The sequence below is a fragment of the Panulirus ornatus genome, chromosome 46 (genome assembly GCF_036320965.1).
Source record: "Panulirus ornatus isolate Po-2019 chromosome 46, ASM3632096v1, whole genome shotgun sequence".
In the NCBI taxonomy this organism is placed as follows: Eukaryota; Metazoa; Arthropoda; class Malacostraca; order Decapoda; family Palinuridae; genus Panulirus; species Panulirus ornatus.
This window is the reverse complement of record NC_092269.1, coordinates 34926810-34946098: the sequence shown is the minus strand read 5'-3', so window position 1 is coordinate 34946098 and position 19289 is coordinate 34926810. Positions and strand designations below refer to the sequence as shown.

The following is a 19289-nucleotide window of genomic DNA, read 5'->3' as shown; positions in this document are numbered from 1 at the left end:
TTATGAAAATTAAGGTAATGTGTTTACCAATTTTGTATATATCATTTTTCATATGTTAGAGTGGGAGGAGGGGGATTGCCATTGCGATGATACAACCTCAGCTCATTTACTCAGGACAGAGGTTCAAGTGTGATGTTAGAAGAGTAAGTGGTAGAAGTAGATTTAGAGAGGGATACAGGACAGAAAGAATAGTTTTGAAAATTATAGAAATGTGATGTGAATTATCAGATCAAGGAGTTTTTTTATAATGTAATTGTTTGTACACAGAATATTGGTATGCATTGTTAGTGGCATATTTGAGACGAAAAAATCATTAGTAGTATATTGTAAGGATGTTGAAGATTTATAAAAGAAAGGGACAAATTATTGAATGAGTGAAAGGACAGGTGATTGAGTGGAGTTGCATTGTTACTACTGGTATTTGGCTTTTGATGTGTGATTTCTGCTCATTTTAAAGTAGATGTATGTAGTTACATAGAACAATATCACTGTTTTGATGTATCAGCATGAAAGTATTTTTACACTGTCCACCTACCTACCTCTTGCTGTTTATTTTTAATTTCTCATTCTGCTGAAGGAGCCTTCAGTGCATAGCCATTTTTATTGCTTCCTGATTGCCACATCTTTTATATTTTGGTTATTTTGCCAGCCTGTTTATTTTTATATTGCCTATTTACCCTTCCACTACCTATGGCTTACATCGAGGTAGGCTGGGACTTGGCAGCAAAAGCCCCGAGACTGGGGCTAGGTAATGTTTATTAGTCTGACTGGTTTAACCTCACACTTTGCTTAGTCTTAAATAGCGACTATTATGAGCTGTTTCTAAGACATGTTATTTTTTCTCTTCAGAATTGTCTGATGGGATTGGTAATGGAGGTGAATATGAAGGATGGGGAAGCCTGGGTGCTGAGTTAGTTGTAATTTATTGATGACATGGCTCTGGTGGCAGGGTCATGCAAGAAAATGCAAAAACTGGTTTCTGAGCTTAGAAGCATGTGGGAAAGGAGAAAATTGAGGGTTAATTTGAATAGAAATAAGGCCATTAAATTTGACAATGGAGAGAAAAAGGATGGAAGTGAGTTTTAATAAAGTGAACCTGAAGGAAGTGGAGTGTTTTAGATATTTGGTAGTGGATATGGCAGTGGATGAAACCATATTAGCTGAAGTAAAGTGGGTAAGGGGCCAAAGGGCCTGGGTGCACTGAGGAGTTTGTGGAATGAAAGGTCACCGGCTCTGAAGGCAAAGATGGGGATGTTTGATGTAGTCCTGATGTTGTTGCGTAGATGCGAGTCATGGGCCATAGATAAAAGGTACAGAAGAGGGTGGATATGTTAGAAGTGGAATATTTAATAATAGAGTGTTCTTTGAATAGAGTTGATCAGATAAGAAATGATAAGATGAGAGATGCATGGTAGTATGATTAATATGTATGTTTAGAGCTGAATAGGATTTGCTGAAATGGTTTTTATATATGGGAAGGGTGAGTGAACAGAGGCTGACTGAGAGTTATTTATGTCAAAAGTGGAGGGAACAAGAAGGGGAAACTGGAGAGGAGTTGGAAGGATGGAATGAAAGATGCTTTTAAAGACTGGGACTTGAACATTTAGGAGGTTGTAATTTATGCTTAGGATATTGTAAATTGGAGCATTATGATGTACGCAGAGTGACCTGCTATCACTGGACTGAATCACGGTATAAAAAGCAGTCAGGGGAAACCATAGAAAGGTCTGTGGGGTTAAGATATGGATAGGGATAGCTGGAAATCCACCTTTATTGCTTTTTAAAAAAGAAACAGAGGAAGGAGCCAAGCAAGGATTTTTTCCCTATAAGGTTCAGTCATCTGTTCTTGATGCTTCCTTACTTATATGGGAAAGATTGAGCTATTTGATTGAGAGGTGTTATTATTTAAGGAAAATGATATTTTGAACAGTAGAAACTTGGAAGAAAAATATTTTTCATATGTGTTGCAACTTATAGGGGTTGCATGTCTGTACCCTGGTTCTCAAAAGTAGCTGTGATACTTGTTTTTGAGATGTCTTTATTCATGGGTTGGCTCTTCTTACTGACTGGGTATTCTTAATGACTGGGTATATAGACCTTGACCAAACTCTTGCCATAGCTATTTCATACAAATTTATGCAAATTTTTCAATTTTTTGAGATCAGGGGTCATGATTATATGCAATTACATTTTAGTAAATACTTGTGTGTGCACAGTATCTGAGGATTTGGTCTGTGGATTTTGAACAGACTGCTGTAATCTGTATTTGATAAAATTTTGGAGGTCTGAGGTCAGAGATCATGCTTATAAGTTGATTTTCGTTAGGAAGTTATAGGACCAGATGCAGGCAGCTGAAGTGTTTTATTGACACATTTTCTTGTGTCACTCATATAGCATGGCAGATACTTAAGAGACTGCTATGTTTATTGTTGTTGAACTTCCTTCTGTGCATCTTTTTGTCCATCCATTGTCCATATATGGGAGTTGCTCTGACTTTAACCAAACCTAAGTCATGATTTGAAAAGTGTAAGTCACATATTCATAAGACTATTTACAATCTTTCAGAGCTTCTTAGAATTGAATGGAATTATAAGGCTTGTAACTTTTGTTTGGATTTTGCGTAAGTTAGGCCCCTTACAAAAAAGGTTAAGCTGCAGCAGAACCTGGTTCATAATTTGAAGATGATTTCACATTTGGCCATCAAACTTAATATAGATGATTTCACACTATATTCCAAACAATATTTCCACCCTCCCTCTTTTTATCCCCATTGCCTGTAACTGTGTTGCATTGCAGGCGGCACCAGTGTTCTGTGAAACATCCCTCTGCTGTATGTATTAGCTCATTATCCTTCATCATTAGCCATCAAACTTAATACAGATATTTCTACCATTTTCTGAACTATATTTCCACCCACCCACGTTCTTTTTTCATTGCTAGTAACTATGCTGCATTGGAGGCAGCACAGTTGTTCTATGAAATGCCTATCTGCTGTATGTAGTAGCTCTTTATCCATTATCATTAATTTACCATTTTTTTTTTTTTTATGTGAATGTGGTACATACAGCATCTGAAATCACTGAAGCACATCTTTAACTCTTGGTCAGTGTAGAACAGGAACTTCCATTCTTTCTCTAGCACTTTTTTACTTTTTCATTTTTCATCCAGTAACTATGCCACATTGCAAGCAGCACAAGTGTTTTGTGAAGCACCCTTCAGGTGTATTTTTTAACTCTTTGCACAGTAAGGTGATTTATCAGCTTAGACAAGAATCTCCGAACAAAAAATGCGTCAACTGGATCCTTTTCCACCTCTTTATGTAACTTCAGAAATATCCTTATCCCTGATAATTTCCTTCACTCCATCTGCCCATCTTAACCTTTAAATGAACTTACCTGTATCATATGTCATTAATTTTACATGCCATATCATAATAAGATAGTTGTTCTTGTGCTTGATGATTCCTTCACACCTTATAACCTTCGCACATCATCAGTCTTGTACCTGTCTGCTCTCCTGCTTCCAGCTGTATTATAGGGTTATCCTCTGCTGTTCTTATTTTTGGTGTTTCCCTTCCTATGTGAACTTTGGTTTCACAGCAATACATCAAAGTTGAAACATAATTGTTGATATTTTTACCATCAGGTGAGCATAATTTTTACTCATAAAGGTAATTTCACAGGCTGAAAATGGATCCCTTAGGGAGGAGAAGGAAGATAAAGTATCTGGTGAAGCTGTTGGTGGGAGTAATAGAAAAGTGGAGGAGGTGAAGGAGAATGGTGATAGCAGTGTGCTCAGCGGAGATATCACAATTGATTCAATACGTGACCATATGTAAGTGATGTTTGTTGGATTTATGTGCTTTCATTTTTCTGCTTATTTTGTGGATGATTGATTTGTACATAACATGATTTTTTTCATGCTCTGCAATTGTTACTTTGTCCTGTAGTATTGGTGAAATCTCTCCTCAGAAAATTTTTGCTTTCAGCAAAAGCATATCCAGTATTTAAATGAGAGCTCATTTACCCTTTTAAATATAATCAGAAGTTACAATGTTTGGTGGAAAGAATCCATCATATACTACTATAACAAAATTTTATCATTTGATAGAATAATAATCGTAGCAAGTTTTTCTTTTTCTTTTTTGTACTGTACTTACCAATTCATCTTTTAAGATTTATAAATCATTTTCAATGTAGGACCTGACAGTGTCAGCAGAAACAGTAAAATTTTGATTAGGAAGTGCTGATAGCTGATTTTATTTTTGATGGAGTGATTTCAGCTGCAGTCAAACTCCACATTTTTCTGCATTGGGACTGATATGCCCATTAATGGTACTTCTGTTGCATTTTATAAGTAATTTTGTAAAAAAGTAATGGGAATGATAATGATAAAGGTCATTCTTATTAGTGATTTTGCAAAAAAAGTAATGGAAATAATGATGATAAAGGTCATTGTTTGAAATTTACTGTGATTAGGAGACAGGTTTTCCACAAAGAATATTTCTTTTTCTGTAGTAAACAGCAGGCTTTGGGCATCTATGCCTGAGCCAGCGTGTTGGTAATGGCATTTGGGCACCCATGTGAAAGCAGCCAGATTGCCAGGACAAAGTGCACTCTGAAGTGGATGGGGAAAGAAGCTCTGCTGCCAGGTGTTCTAACAAAAATCAGGATATTTAAAACAGACCAGTGGGAAGTTAAGGTGACAATGAAACTAGCAGAGCCTTTCACATCCCGTTCTCCTTTAAGCCATATCCCACCACAATTGACCTGTGTACCCCAAGCACAGTGCCATTACCTTCAAAGGAGAATAAATGTTTTTTTTTTTTCATTCTTGTTTGCCATTTTCTCCATTAGGGAAGTAGCACTAGGAACAGAAAAATGGCCTCATTTGCACACATTCACTCTCAAACTGTCATTTATATTTGATCAAACCCATTGCCCATTCACAGCCAAGCTCCAGAGTTCATTGTTTGGTTTCCCCTGATCACATCATATACAAGGGAATTCAAACAGCAACAGATCACTGGGCCCTTTTGAACCTGTTTGTAATTGTGGAAGATATTAGAAAGTCACAGGTTGGAATGGTAAAAGTTAGAGGGTATACAGATAATTCATTGAGAATAACCTATAAATTGTCAGTGTGACGAAGGAGGTGTAAATAATGTAAGCTTTATACTTGAAGCAAAATAATTATCAAATATGTTCTTAAATGTATGCTTTCAGCCACTCTGATTGGCAAATCATTACATATATTAACTCCTTTAGAAGAAAAAGTACAAAAGTACTTCGCTTCATTCGAGGTAATACATTTGCCCACAAGTTTGTATCCATTATTACAAGTAAAATCCGATGAATGAAGTCTTAAGTAACTTGATAGATCAAACTTTTAAAAGCCTTTGATGATTTTGAATACTTGCATTAGATCACCTCTTAACTTTTTCTTTTCTAAGCTAGATTCCTATTGTTTAAACTGTTTGTGACTAAAACTGAACTCAGCATTCAAGCTGGGGATGAAGATTTGAATTGTAAAGATTAAGGATGATTTCCTTGGGCGTAAATTTGAAGGCCCTCCTTATGAATAAAAAAATTTTGATTGCTTTTTTCATTGCTTCTGTATACTGCTTACTTTTTTTAGGTCACCAGATATTATTACTCCCAGGCCTTTTTCCACATTTATCTTAAGCAGGTCAATGAATTCATACTGCAGCTTGCCATTTCATTTTTGCTACCAGTATGTAAAACTGTGCACTTATCAGTATTAAAATTCATTTGCCACATATGAGCCCAGTACATCAGTCTGTCAATGTTGGTTTGAAGCTGCGGATGTTCAGGTTCATATGTAGATTTATTTCCCTGCTTGGCAAACTTTGATATCTTGCAGTGCATCAATATCATTAATGTATATATGTATATGAGAAAGAGAGCCATTACCACGACTGATCCTTGTGGCACTCCACCTGTTACGTCTAACCATTCTAAGGCTTGACCACTAATCACAACTCTGTTTATGGCTGGTCAGTGAATTTCCTATCCACCGAAGTACGACCCCATCATTGCCATCTGACTTAATTTTTGCTAATAAACTTTGATGGGGAACCTTATCAGATGCTTTTTGAATATCTAGATACATGACATCTGCTGCTTTACTTTTGCCATAAATGTTGATTATATCATAAAAGGAATCGAGCAGATTTGTGTGATATGAGCTATTTCTTAGAAATCATGCTGAGAATCTTATTAAGCAGTGCTCCTTTAAATGGTTTACAGTTCTATCTTGAATAGTAATTTCCATAAGTTTTCCAACTACAGATGCCAAACTAATTAGACAATAATTTCCGGGCTGTTTCATGTTACTTCTTTTAGATATTGGTGTTACATTGGCAAACTTCCATTTGTCTGGAACTTTTCCTTAAGAAGTGTTTTTTGAAAAGGGCAGTCAAGGGCTTAACCATCAGATTTTTTGCCTCTTTCATTGTCCTTGGATAAAACTTGTGAGGGCTTGCAGTTTTATATTCATTCCATTTCTTGCTGATATTATGTCTTAAGCTTGTATATCAGGTTGTTGATGAACATTTTTCTTTCTTATCGATGAAATTAGATTTGGGACATAGCTTGTGTTTTTGATCATGAATACAGATGCAAAAAAGTAACGTAAGGTTTTTGCCATGGCTTCATTTTCTTGAACCAAGTCATTGTTTTTTGTAATTAATGGACTGATTGACTGGTTGATGACTCTCTTGCTTCTGATGTAGCCATTACTTAGGATTTCTTTAGCTATTTTTAGCAATATCTGCTTAACAATGAGATTTACCTTATAGTATAATTCCCTTACTTTCTTTAAGTAGGTTTACATAACTTAATCCTGTTGCTTATTGGTCTTTTTGAGTTTTTTATGAGCTACCTTTTCTAGACAACAGGCACTTTTTAATCACCATTCCACCACCTTGTCTTCATTTTAGAAGTAGACCGTCTACCATGCTTTGGCACCTATGTTCCCTCTACTGCTTTGAAGGCTTTGCTGAAGATTTTCCTCGGTTCATTTATGTTGTTTTCTTTGACCCTATCATCCCAGGTTTGCCTGTCAAGAGCAGTGCAAAGATCATTAATATTTGCATGTTTAGAATTGTATATTTTTTGTGACTGTCATGTAGCCCAACATTATATACAGTGTTGAAAGCATCCTCAAAAGTAATTTGTTGGTGATCACTTGTAGCAAACTTTTCTCAAATTCCAGCATTATTGACGAGATCCTTATTTGTAGTTAGAACTAATTCTAATGTATCCTTGTTGTGAGCAGGTTTCTCAATTAATATCCCCTGGCTCAGTCCATTGACATCATGTCAACTTGTACATACCATATGGCTTTATTCCATGCATGCCTTTCACCTTCCTATTTGTAAAGATCCCTGCAACTCAAAGCCAGTTTCATTCCAACCTTCCGTCTTCTTCTCATTCTTCTTCTCACATGCTTACTCAAACCTGTCTAAATCACTGTTCTCAAACATTTCTAAGTATTCATCATCATCACTTACATCTTTTGTACTTCATGTGGTCCCTGCCCTTACCTTCAAAAAGAACTTATTTTCTGGCATTCACAGTGTCTTACTCACCTTTTATCTTATGAATAAATCTAAAATCATCTGCTTGCATCTTTCCTTATCCCTGTAGGTGAAGGATGTGAAGGGAGCTGAGGATGACCTAGTGAATCCACCCACAGTCAGTATAATTAAGTTTGCTTACATTAGCTTATCTGATGTACCTACCTACAAGCACCTAAGAAGAGATTTTGCCATGGTGGCAGGGCTCTTGCATGATGATCACCTCTTTACTTTTTGTTGGATAATGCCGTTTCTGTCGACCACCACTCTTGTACTCATTATATGTATTGCCTGCTATATAATGTCACTGTCCTTAGTAGTTACTCCTCTGGAGTAGTTGTCTATTCAAGGTTCCTCCAGTATTGTCTTCAACCAAGAGTCTAGTCTTCCTCTGAATGTTTATGTAGTCACTTCATGTAAAGTTTTTTTTAGTTCTTCTGGAATTGCATTGAATATGTATTTTGGCTTCTTCGATGGGCATTCATAATTTTTATCTGGCACCTTTTTGATAATTTTCCAGGCATTATACTTGATTTGATGATTCTGTATCTACCGTACTAGGTTACTTAAAATAAAAAGATGTTGCTCTTATACCTTCTGTTTGTTGCCAGGCTTATATTAACATATCTCTCTCTCTCTCTCTCTGTCATTTATTCTTTCTTGGTAGTTCATTGAATTTTATTCTGTAAAATTTGTTTATATCAATATGCTTGATTGACAGCCATAGAACACTATTTTTTCCCATGCTTTTGAGGTAGAGTCAGGAACAGGGGACTGAACCTCAGAGGGAAAATCCTCACTTGGCTACCTTTTCTGTTCCTTCCCTTGGAAAAGATAAAACTGGAGGGGAGGATTTCCATTCCTCTGCTCCCTTCCCTTTTAGTCACCTACAATATGCAGGGAATATGGAGGTAGAATTCTTTCTCTCTTATATGTACATAGATGTTCAGAGAGAATATATTTGTCAGAAGTGGAGGGAACAAGGGGAGAGGGGGAGGCCAAATTGGAGATGGAAGGATGGAGTGAACTGGGTTTTGATTGTTCAGGGCCTGAAGAGGCAAGAGACTGAAAGGCTTATTTGGGATAGAGTGAATTGGAGTGATGTGGTATATTGGGGGCAACATGTCAGTAAACTAAACCAGGGCATATGAAGCACCGAGGAAAAAACCACAGGTCTCTGGGGCCTGGTTGTGGATAGGGGGCTATGGTTTTGATGCATTGCATGAGACAGCTAGAGATTGGATACGAGTGAATGAAGCTTTTTCTTCATTTCTTCCTGGTGGGACCTCAGTTATGAGAGAAACGGCTAACAAGTTAGGAAGAAAGAATACATATACATATTAAACATTTTTATCATTCATTTTCTGTCTCTTGTTGCAAAAGTTCCCCATATCATAACACTCGTTATTTGGCTTAAGAACATTATCTTATTAATATCTTCTCAAAATTCAGGCAAATTCTAATACACTGAAGTCCATCAAATGGGGTTTTACTTAAATGTTTCTAAGATACTTGACATTAACTTCACTGTATTTCTTTTCCTGTAAGGGTTTTGTGTGTAGGCGCTAAAAATAGTGTTAATGGTTCCATGATGAATTTTTCTGAATTTCTGTTCAGTGAATTTCATTTTCTTTTTTGCTCATTTTCATATGTTATCCAGACCTCTTAGTATTATTCCATGGTCTTCATTTCCATTGTTTTACTCTCTTTTGCATCATTTGCAATACATCTGACTGTACTGTCTTTTGCACTCATGTCTGTCAGCTATTATGAATACAATGTAGTGAGACTTGTGCTTTTCCTTCCAGGACACCCAAAAGCACTCGTCCTCAAACATGTTTCCACCTGCAGCTAATTGAAATTTTCTGTTGGTTAGATGTTCCTTGATTCATTTCCTCATCAGGATTGAGAAGCTTTTATAATGAAATATAAAACAATGATAAACTATGTTCTCTGCCATGGGGTAGCGGTGCTGTTTCCTGTGGGGTGGGGTAGCACCAGGAATGGATGAAGGCAAGTGTGAATATATACGTGTGTATATTCCTTTGAGTCCATGGGGAAAATGAAACACGAAAAGTTCCCAAGTGCACTTTCGTGTAATAATCACATCATCAGGGGAGACACAAGAGAGAGATATAACAGTCAGTTGATATACATCGAAGAGACGAAGCTAGGACGCATTTGGTAAACATGTTTACCAAATGGCGTCCTAGCTTCGTCTCTTCGATGTATATCCACTTCCAGGCCCAACAGACCTTTCCATGGTTTACCCGAGATGCTTCACATGCCCTTTTTTTTTTCCATACATATTTGCCATTTCCCGCATTAGCAAGGTAGCGTGAAGAATGTGTATTCCTTGACCAAGTTTTCTTCCGTTCATTAATGAGTTTTACTGTTGTATTCATTAATATCCTGCTGTGGTGTTATGTAAGAGAACATTAGAATAGCATTGTTTAGTGGTATAACCACTTGTTGTCACCATTTCTCATCTTCATGCCTCCCATATTGTTGGCAGAACCTATCTGCTTAACAGTAAAAATTTTTTTGAAAAATATATCACCCAATCATTGCCATCAGTTTTTATCTTGCTCTGGGAATAGATGAACAGGTCTTGCTTTTTGTATAATGATATATTTTCTTAAAAATATTTCACCTCAGCAGCCATCAGTTTCTCTCATGCCAAGGAAATGGATGAATAATTTGAAAATGTGTATGGATGTTAGTTATTGTGCATCTGGCAACTTCCCTGGTGTGTCTATTGATAGGATTTTTTTTTTTTAGGAGAGTCAGATATACAAACACCGGAGGAACTATGATAAATTTCTGTTCCTTTTCTTACCCTATTTTCCTTTTACCCAAGATAATCATGATTCAGACATGTTTTTCCCATTTCATGTTGGTCACTGGAATATGCTTCTCAAGTTTGGTACAAAGAACCAAAAGATGGATAGAGTTCCAAGAGTACAACAGAGATATTACTGGAATTGAGATCTGAGCTACAGAGAAAAGCTCAAGATCTTAAATTCGTCCACCATGGGAGAGACAAGATTGAGGGGTGACCTAATCACAGGCTTTAAGTTTTTAAACCAGTTCGATGATAAAGAGAATAGTCGTTTGAAAGATTGCAGTTAGAACAACCAGAGACCATAATATGAAATCAAAAAAGAATTGTCTTAGAAAGGATGTAATGAAGTACTTTTATATTTTATGAGTAGTGGATGAATAAACTTTCATTATGAGAAGGTGGATGTAGACAGTGTGCAAAAGTATGAAATGTATTTTTTTTTATAATATTCGCCATTTCCCACATTTGCTAGGTAGCGTTAAGAACAGAGGACTGAGCCTTTGAGGGAATATCCTCACTTAGCCCCCTCTCCTGTTCCTTCTTTTGAAAAACCAAAAACGAGAGGGGAGGATTTCCAGCCACCTGCTCCCTCTCCTTTTAGTCACCTTCTACGACACGCAGGAAATACGTGGGGAGTATTCTTTCTGCCCATCCCCCGGGATGATAGAAAAAATGAAATGTAGTATGATGGTAATTATGTTCAAGATATGGGGCTTCAAGAGTGCAGAACTCCATACAGTACTAAAATGTAATTACAAAGATGTAAAACATGAATAAATGTGACCTTCATCTTCCTAGGGAAGTTGGTGGCTGATTAGCTCATATAACTATAAGAAATTTATATGTCATTAGCAGAATTTAGCCTTCCTCACATAAATAGAGGATGACCTTACCAAAGAAATTTTAGTGTATTTCTCTATGGTGTACAGCCCCATTGTGGAATTCCTTATCAGACATACTGTTGCTGATGCATTATATCGTAGTTATTATTTTTCTCTGAATTATATGATTTACAATAGGTGATATACTATTGTATATTACCATGTTGAGGGAATTGATTTGTTTCCAATTGCAGTTACTGACAGGTCAGCACAAGCATATAAATATCCAGCTCGCATATATCTAAGTTGTATTAAGTGTCAAGTCTTAAAAAGAAAAAGTTCAGAAATAATGAATAAAGAAAATACAGTTTTCTTAGTGGAAATTTTACCTGATAGCCACAGTGGAAGCTATATGATTAATTTCCTTTTATATTTTGAGCTTCTTTTTATTAGAAATGACGGTTTTGTGGATATTTACAGTTTGTATCTAGAGTTTCCTGTTTACAGTGCTCCAGTAGACAGAATTTTTTACAACCTAGTGCAGAAAAATTTGGATTTAACTTGTTTAATTGTTCTTTATTTAAAATTTACTGTTAGTAGTCCCTTGCCTCCCTAATTGTCCAGTTCCTTTGTTTTAATGTTTGGTAATCCTTGTGTGTCTGCATGACTGTACTTTGTACTGGTGTAGGGATGAACTCAGAGTGTCAGAGAAGACGATGGAGGTGACCACTGCAGGGAACACTACAAGCTCCACTATCCTCTCTAGTAGTAGTGCTACGGTGAAACAGGAAAGCAGTAGTGTCACTGTTGTCAAGTCCACCACCATCACCTCCATGTCGTCATCCTCTCAAGGTATGTCCAAATAGTAAATGGGAACTGAATAATTCTATGGGATAATGAACAGTGGTTACACTGATCTTTTAATGGGATAACGGTAGTTGAATGAGGACAGAGATAGATGATGATGTTTCATGGATAATTGGTCATGAATATCTGGGTTTCAGCTTTGATATTCACTGTTAGATACAGCATGCATGAATAATATTGTAGAAATGTAATGCATGAACAACTTTGGTGTAAACATCATGTGATCTCAGTGGATATTTCACTGTTGGATTTATAACAAAAGATGTTTTTTGTGAAGATAAATTACCCACACTGATTATTCCACAAGACTGCAGAATTTTAAGATTTGACTGTGATTGTTTATTATTTTCACTTTAAATTTAAGTACTCCTTAGAATTGTAAATGATTATTTGATGGCATGTGTGATGTTCATTTTCCACCCAGTTAATGCAAACACTTATTAATCTTATTAATTGTACATTAACTCTCATTTAAGAAAAAATTTCATTAGTCTCCAATTCAGATTAATCTTTAAACATACTGATTGAGGAAGGAACTGATTTACTTGTACAAATTGGTGTGTAAGGAAATCAGAAGAATTTGATAGAATCGCATTCAAAGAATTTTTTTTTTGCATCTCTTTTTTTCTATTAACTTATCCAACTACAAGGCTGTGCATGCCAAGTGCACCTCCTTTGACACATACACAGTATATAATGGTTAGATGGTTGATTTGAGTGCATGTAGTACAAAAAAAACTTCATTACAGGCAACCATGCTTGAACCAGACCATGCTTGAACCATACCATTCATTAATACTATTTTTTTGCATTATGCTCTCAGAATTAACTGTAATTTATTGATTAATGTATTTTGGTGGTAGTGAACATTTCTGATGAACAGTGGTGTGAGGAAGTGTTAAAAGGTCACTTGAGTGAAAGCCTTGTATTGTATGGCTGTATAGCACAGCTTAATGTAGTTTCTTGAAAATTTGGTAGAAGGATTGAGAAGACATAAACTGTGAAAGGGATGGATAGTTGTAAGGAGTTAATTTCTAAGGGCAGGAGATATTTCAGATGAAGATATCAGGAAAATAATTGTTAATTGTGTCAAGACACTTTTTTTGTGAGGGTGGAAGTGTGAATGGCTTTGAAGTACTCTACAGTGAGCTTTAGTTAGTGAACATTAGAATTTGCAGTTTTACATTGTGGGGAGAGAGTTCTACACTCATAGGGCCCCATCTCTTGCTTTTTGTATCTTCATGAAGAGTTATAAATCTTTGGAAGTTGTTGGCACTCTCATTCTCTATGTTTAGACCATTCCAACCATCAGCTGCCTTCACACTTAACCAGTTTTTTTTTTTTTTTCTTCTTTTTTAATGTCCTTTTTTTCAGCTTCTGATCATGGCCTTTGGTAAATCTGGTACTGCATATTGTAAACTGTCAACATCCTGTATTTGATTTAGGAAATTGAAGGCTACATGGGGTTGTTAGGGATAGGGAGCCAACTAAGAGAGGCAGGAGCTGAGTGTCAGAAATCTTCCCCTCCAGCATTACTTTCCAAAAGAAGGAACAGAGGAAGGAGCTAAACTTGGAGGCTTAGACATCTGTTCCTGACACAACCTGTTTACATGGGAAATAGCAAACATATATGAAGGAAAGATATTATGTACATACATGTAAATAAGGGGCTGGTGAGAAAGAATACTTCCCATCTATTCCCTGCGTGTCATAGAAGGCGACCAAAAGAGGAGGGGCAGGGGCTGGAAATCCTTCCCTCTCGTTTTTAATTTTCCAAAACAAGGAACAGAGAAGGGGACCAAGTGAGGATATTCCCTCTAAGGCTCAGTCCTCTGTTCCTAACACTACTCACTAATAATATATGTTATACTTAACCGCCGTCTCCCATATAAATTAACCATTTTGCCGGACCAATTGTGGTCGCTTAATAATAATTCATCAACACACCTCTAACCCACTAATTATACATCTACCATGTCTCTAAAGTACACCAGGGACTGTAGAAATTAAAATTAAACAAATGATAAATGTTTGAGCACCCTAAGATGGTAAGTCTATCCTTAGATTGTTTGAATCCTGTGGGGTCTTCTTCGTCTTCTGTTGTTAGTGTTTTCCTAGGTGTGCACCGCCAGAGTAATGCAGTTTCGTCTGCATTATACACCTTCTCAGGACTGAGATGCTCGTCAGCTACAAGTTTCGCAAATTCGTCCACATACTCGGCAGCTCCCTCATGGTTTGCAGACTGCTTATCTCTGCACCCTTTGTTCATGGAAATTTCATGACACTTCTTGAATCTTTGAAGCCATCCTTCACTAGAGTCATGCTCATGTTGTAATTTAAGTTCTTTATGGAACAACTAATCCTTGTCCATTATCATGCTACCTGACAAGTCCACTCTATCACTCCGATGCTGTCGAATCCATTCCATCATCACTCGATCGTGCTCACTACTTTTACCATCTTTCATAGTTTTTCTAATTGTCATTTGCTTCTTGGAATTGCTGTCTGCATAGAATTTCAAAATTTTCTTCCTTTGCTTCTTTATATCATAAACAGTTGATGAACCAATACTGTAGATGTCACACAGCTTATGCACCGAAACACCACAGTCCATTTTTTTCAACAGTTCTTTATCTTGGATCGATATGGACTGGCATATGACCACATGCATAAGCACCAATAGTCACCTATCTCTCTCCATCCACTTTCAGTTTTAACCACATCAAGCTATGATTACTCTCCTCTGTTCTATCACACACTCCCACATCTGCTTCAGGAGTAGTGCTGTTCCTTCCTTAGCTCTTGTCCTCAAACCAATGCCTGACTTTACTCCAATGCTGTTTCCAAACCATACTTCCCCTGCATCCTTCGTACTTGCTCTCCATCATCCATTTCTGACACTAACCCTTCCCACAGGAAACGGCATAAATGTATGAAAGAAAAAAGAGGAAATTATAACATACTTTCTCTTCTCCCTCAAACTTGATTGCTGCAACCTGCATCAGCAAGGTAGCTGTTGTGTATAATTCATAGAAGCCACAGCCTCCTATCCACTCACAGGTCCCACAGACATATCCATGGTTTCCCCCTACTACTGCTTATGTCCTGGTTTAGTTCATTGTGAGTACATCATTCTGTATGTACCACATTGCTTTGATAAACTATCCTGTGCACTCTCTTCAGCCACCTGCATGATTAAGTCCTGAGCACTCAAAACCTTTTTCACTCTATCTTTCCATCTCCAGTTTGATCTCCCCTTCTCCTTATCCGTTCCATTTCTTACACATATGTACTCTTTGTCAGCCTCTACTCTACTTGTCTCCATAAGTCCAAATGATTTTAATACAAGTTTTTATTTAAGTTAATCATACTCTTATTTTCACACTTTTCTCCTACCCAATCATTTCTTCCTCAATCAGCTCTCCTCACACCACGGGTTCCCTACAGCTCAGTTCAGCTTCCATTAGCTGCCAAGTCCATTCCCAGGTATCCCAAACACCTCACTTCTTCCAGATTCTCTTTATTTAAACTCACACTCCAACAAACATACCTCTCTTCCTAGCTAATCCTCATACCTTTGCTTTTATTTGCATTTACTCTCAATCCTTCCTCTTTCTTACACTCTCCCCAGCTCAAGACATGAGCTACTGCAGCTTCTCACCTGAGTCTGCTACTAGCACCTTATCATCAACAAACCAACTGACTCACCTCCTAGGATCCCTTTTTCCACTTATGGTGTAATCTTCATCCAGTGGAATTCAGCAACATCAGTTTTTTAAGATTGATGTTTTGTTTACTTACAGAGTGAAGAATCAACTACACAGTTGTAAAACTCTTTCCCCATGGTTCACAGTTAGTAATTATATTGATAACAAGTATATGTCACATTAGATCACTACCTTAGATTCAGTGACACAGTGGTTGAGGATTAAATTTTTTATGGGATTTGAATAGCATTGTATACGTTATGATTTTGTACTTTAATTTAAAAAGTGAGAAAGTTAGGCATTCACGAGTAAGATACCTTGAAAATTGTGATACCTGTTGTAGTGTAGAAGAAAGTTTATAGGATATAGATAAGTGTGTAGATAGATATGCTGAATGGTAGAAAGAAAGATGATAAATGGGCTATGGGGAGAGAGTGAGAAATATTGTAAGATTATGTAAGTTTTCATATTATAAAACTTGGGAGTTTGAGACCAGGTGAGACCACATTACCAGGTAACTTTAAGTGATAGCTGTGGCTATAAAAATTGAGCCATCAGCAGAATAAAGGTAGCCTTTGAATAATGAAGATGGATATGTTAGAACCGTATAGTATTACTTTCTGCTTAGTCATTATGACATCAAAGTTTCTTTGCTAGTTTGTTTACAGTGTAAGGAGAGCTCACTGTTGACCATGCAGTCCAAAGATCATGTAGTTTTGTTGTATCATCTTTATTTTGTAGATATAGTGTTGGTGTGTTAGATGGTGTTTATTTCATTATGTACATGTAGTGCATATTTGAAGAGACCTGTCATTAAGCTATTTCTATATCTTAAGTTTCAGCAAATTGATTAACTGTAATTCATTTAATTTGAAGAAATATATTGAAATACATCATACTTTCATTTCTTTTAGATAGTTTTTATTTAGTGTTGTTGATTAGTTGTGAATTAATGCTAGATCTAACTTATTAAGCTAGAAATCACCTTCTTTAGAGTCGTCATCCGTTCAAGTAGTTGAGACAACCTCCACTGAAGTCAACCACAGCACAGTAAATGGATCTGAGGTTTGATAATAAAAATTTTTTCTGTCTTCCTTATCATTCTGACTTAGTCTGAATTATTAGATGAAGTTTCTGTTCCTGGACTGTATATGTATATATGCAATTTTATAACGGTAATTTGTCAAAATTATGTTTGTGTGTGTGTGTGTGTGTGTTTGTATTTATGTATGGTTATGTTTGTGGGAAGAGTTCTACTTGTGGTACCACATCATGTAAGTTCTTTATATACATTGCATAAACCGTAAAGTTTCTTTATGGTTGCACTGTTTATTTCCTTGTTGATCAATCAGTATCAGCTGTCACTCTGACCACTGTTGTTGAATTGAAAGTATTTTGAAATGTATTCCTACTTCTTTTTTTCTCTCCCTTTTTTTCCTGAGTTTACAATTATACCATCACATTTGAAAAGAGCATCCATAAAATCACTGAAGAGCCATTCATGAATATACAGAGTATGTTGCTATAACACCCTTTAGCCTTTTCTCTGTAAGAGTTGGTTGATTCCATTTTATAGTCTTTCATCTAAACTCATTGTTCGGTATTCTCAAGCCCATTTCTAGGCATTACTGTATACTTAATACAAAGGAATCAAATGATAATGGAACAGTGGGTCATCTTGAGGCTATGTATAATAGTAGAAGAGATCAGAAACTCATATATTAGTGTGGTAAGAGTAGAAAGATATACTGGTATTCAAAGAGAAAAATATTGTTAACTTTTATGTAGCTAAGGAGGCACTAATAATGTCAGTTGTTGATTTGAAAAAGGATTTATTCCATGTTCTTGAATGTTCTATGGTATTGCTTTCAACCATTCTGAGTGTTGAATTAATAAAGAATGCAGAAAAATCATCCAAAGCAAAACACATAACAATGCCCTCCAACAAAAACTTCATTTCGGAGATGTTTCCTCAAAATAATGAAGAGGAGGGTTTCAAAAGGAAAAATGTGTGTAAAACAAATGAATTTTGCAAACAGAGGTGTGCCAAATGATTCTCCCATATTGAGGAAGACAGCAATATATTTATTTTGCAGAGATCTACCACTCTAGGATTGGCTGTTATGATGCCTCCTTCTTCCCTCGAACAACTAAGATATGGAATTCTCTGCCTTCTTTTGACTTTCCTTCCTTGTGTAACCTTTCTTTAAGAGCCAAGTCTTTAAACACTTGTAGAGCCCTGATTGAGATGTATTTTCTTTTCTTTTACTTTATTCTTAAATCATAGATGGCCTTCATTGGGGCATGTTTTGTTTATGCCATGAAAAGAAAATGATAAATCACATTGAAGAAAAACTAATTTGCCTCTTTTGAGGTGAAATTTTTGCCCATGCATTCATGTTCATTGCTGTGAGTGAAATCAAATGAATCTATCCTTAAGTTGCTTGTCAGATGGAGATCATCAAAGCCTCTTAACCTTCTCTTTTTACAGTTCAATAGACTTAAGCCACTTAGTTGGCTCTGATAGGATTTCTTTCACAGTCTGTACTCTGTATTCTTTCTATTCAGTCTGTCTTTTCAAGTGAGGTGACTAAACATGACACAGTGTTCAAGGTAGGGATGCACCTGTGACTTGTAAAAAGTGAAGATGATTTCCCTGGACTTAAATTTGCCTATAAATCCAAGAATTTTTGTATACCCATTTAACTGCTTTTGTGCATTGCTTATCAGATATTTATTGCACCCTAGGGTTTTTCCTCATTTACCTTCTGCATCTCAAAAGAATCCATACTGTAGCTGCCTTTTTGTTTTTACTACTGATGTGCAAAACTTTGTACATATCAAATATTCAAATACATTTGCTGCCCCATAGCCAAGTTCCACCCATAAGTATATGTCCATTTTAAGCTGCACACATTCAGTTTCTGTTGTAGATATAGTTCACAACTTAGTGTCATCTGTGAATTTTGGCATCTACCCGTACAGTGTCGTCTGTGAATTTCATTATATACCAGTGCAGTCTGTTATTGATATTATTCATATAGATGTAAAAGAATACCAGTTCTAAGACTGATCCTTGCTGCACACCACTTGTTTCTTTGAAACATTCTGAACCTTGATCATTCTCTCTCTCTCTCTCTCTCTCTCTCTCTCTCTCTCTCTCTCTCTCTCTCTCTCTCTCTCTCTCTTCTCCCCCCGTCTCTCTCTTTCTCCCCCCCCACCTCTCTCTCTCTCTCTCTCTCTCTCTCTCTCTCTCTCTCTCTCTCTCTCTCTCTCTCTCTCTCTCTCTCTCTCCCTGCTTACCACAAGATAATCTAGAGTTATGTAAAAAGAGTCGAGTGAGTTAAGTGTTGTCAGGTGTTATGTTACAAGGAGAGATTGTATTTTTGTGGCCAGAATGCCAGCAGTTTATGTGTGGGTGAGAATGAAAAGACAGCTACCTGGGTCAG

General features: G+C 36.6%; 1 protein-coding gene across 5 annotated transcripts in view; it reads left to right on the top strand.

The window, feature by feature from the left end:
- Window positions 1-19289, top strand: part of l(2)gl (LLGL domain-containing protein l(2)gl) — a 124377-nt gene that overhangs the window by 97414 nt on the left and 7674 nt on the right. For 2 of the 5 annotated variants that reach the window (XM_071689064.1, XM_071689065.1), the window contains exons 21-23: window positions 3683-3834; window positions 11955-12118; window positions 16835-16905. In XM_071689064.1, the coding sequence (XP_071545165.1) occupies window positions 3683-3834; window positions 11955-12118; window positions 16835-16905 (387 nt within the window). Of the gene's footprint in view, window positions 1-3682; window positions 3835-7670; window positions 9751-11954; window positions 12119-16834; window positions 16906-19289 lie in introns of those variants that run through there. The other 3 variants (XM_071689067.1, XM_071689066.1, XM_071689068.1) reach the window with 3 other exon arrangements.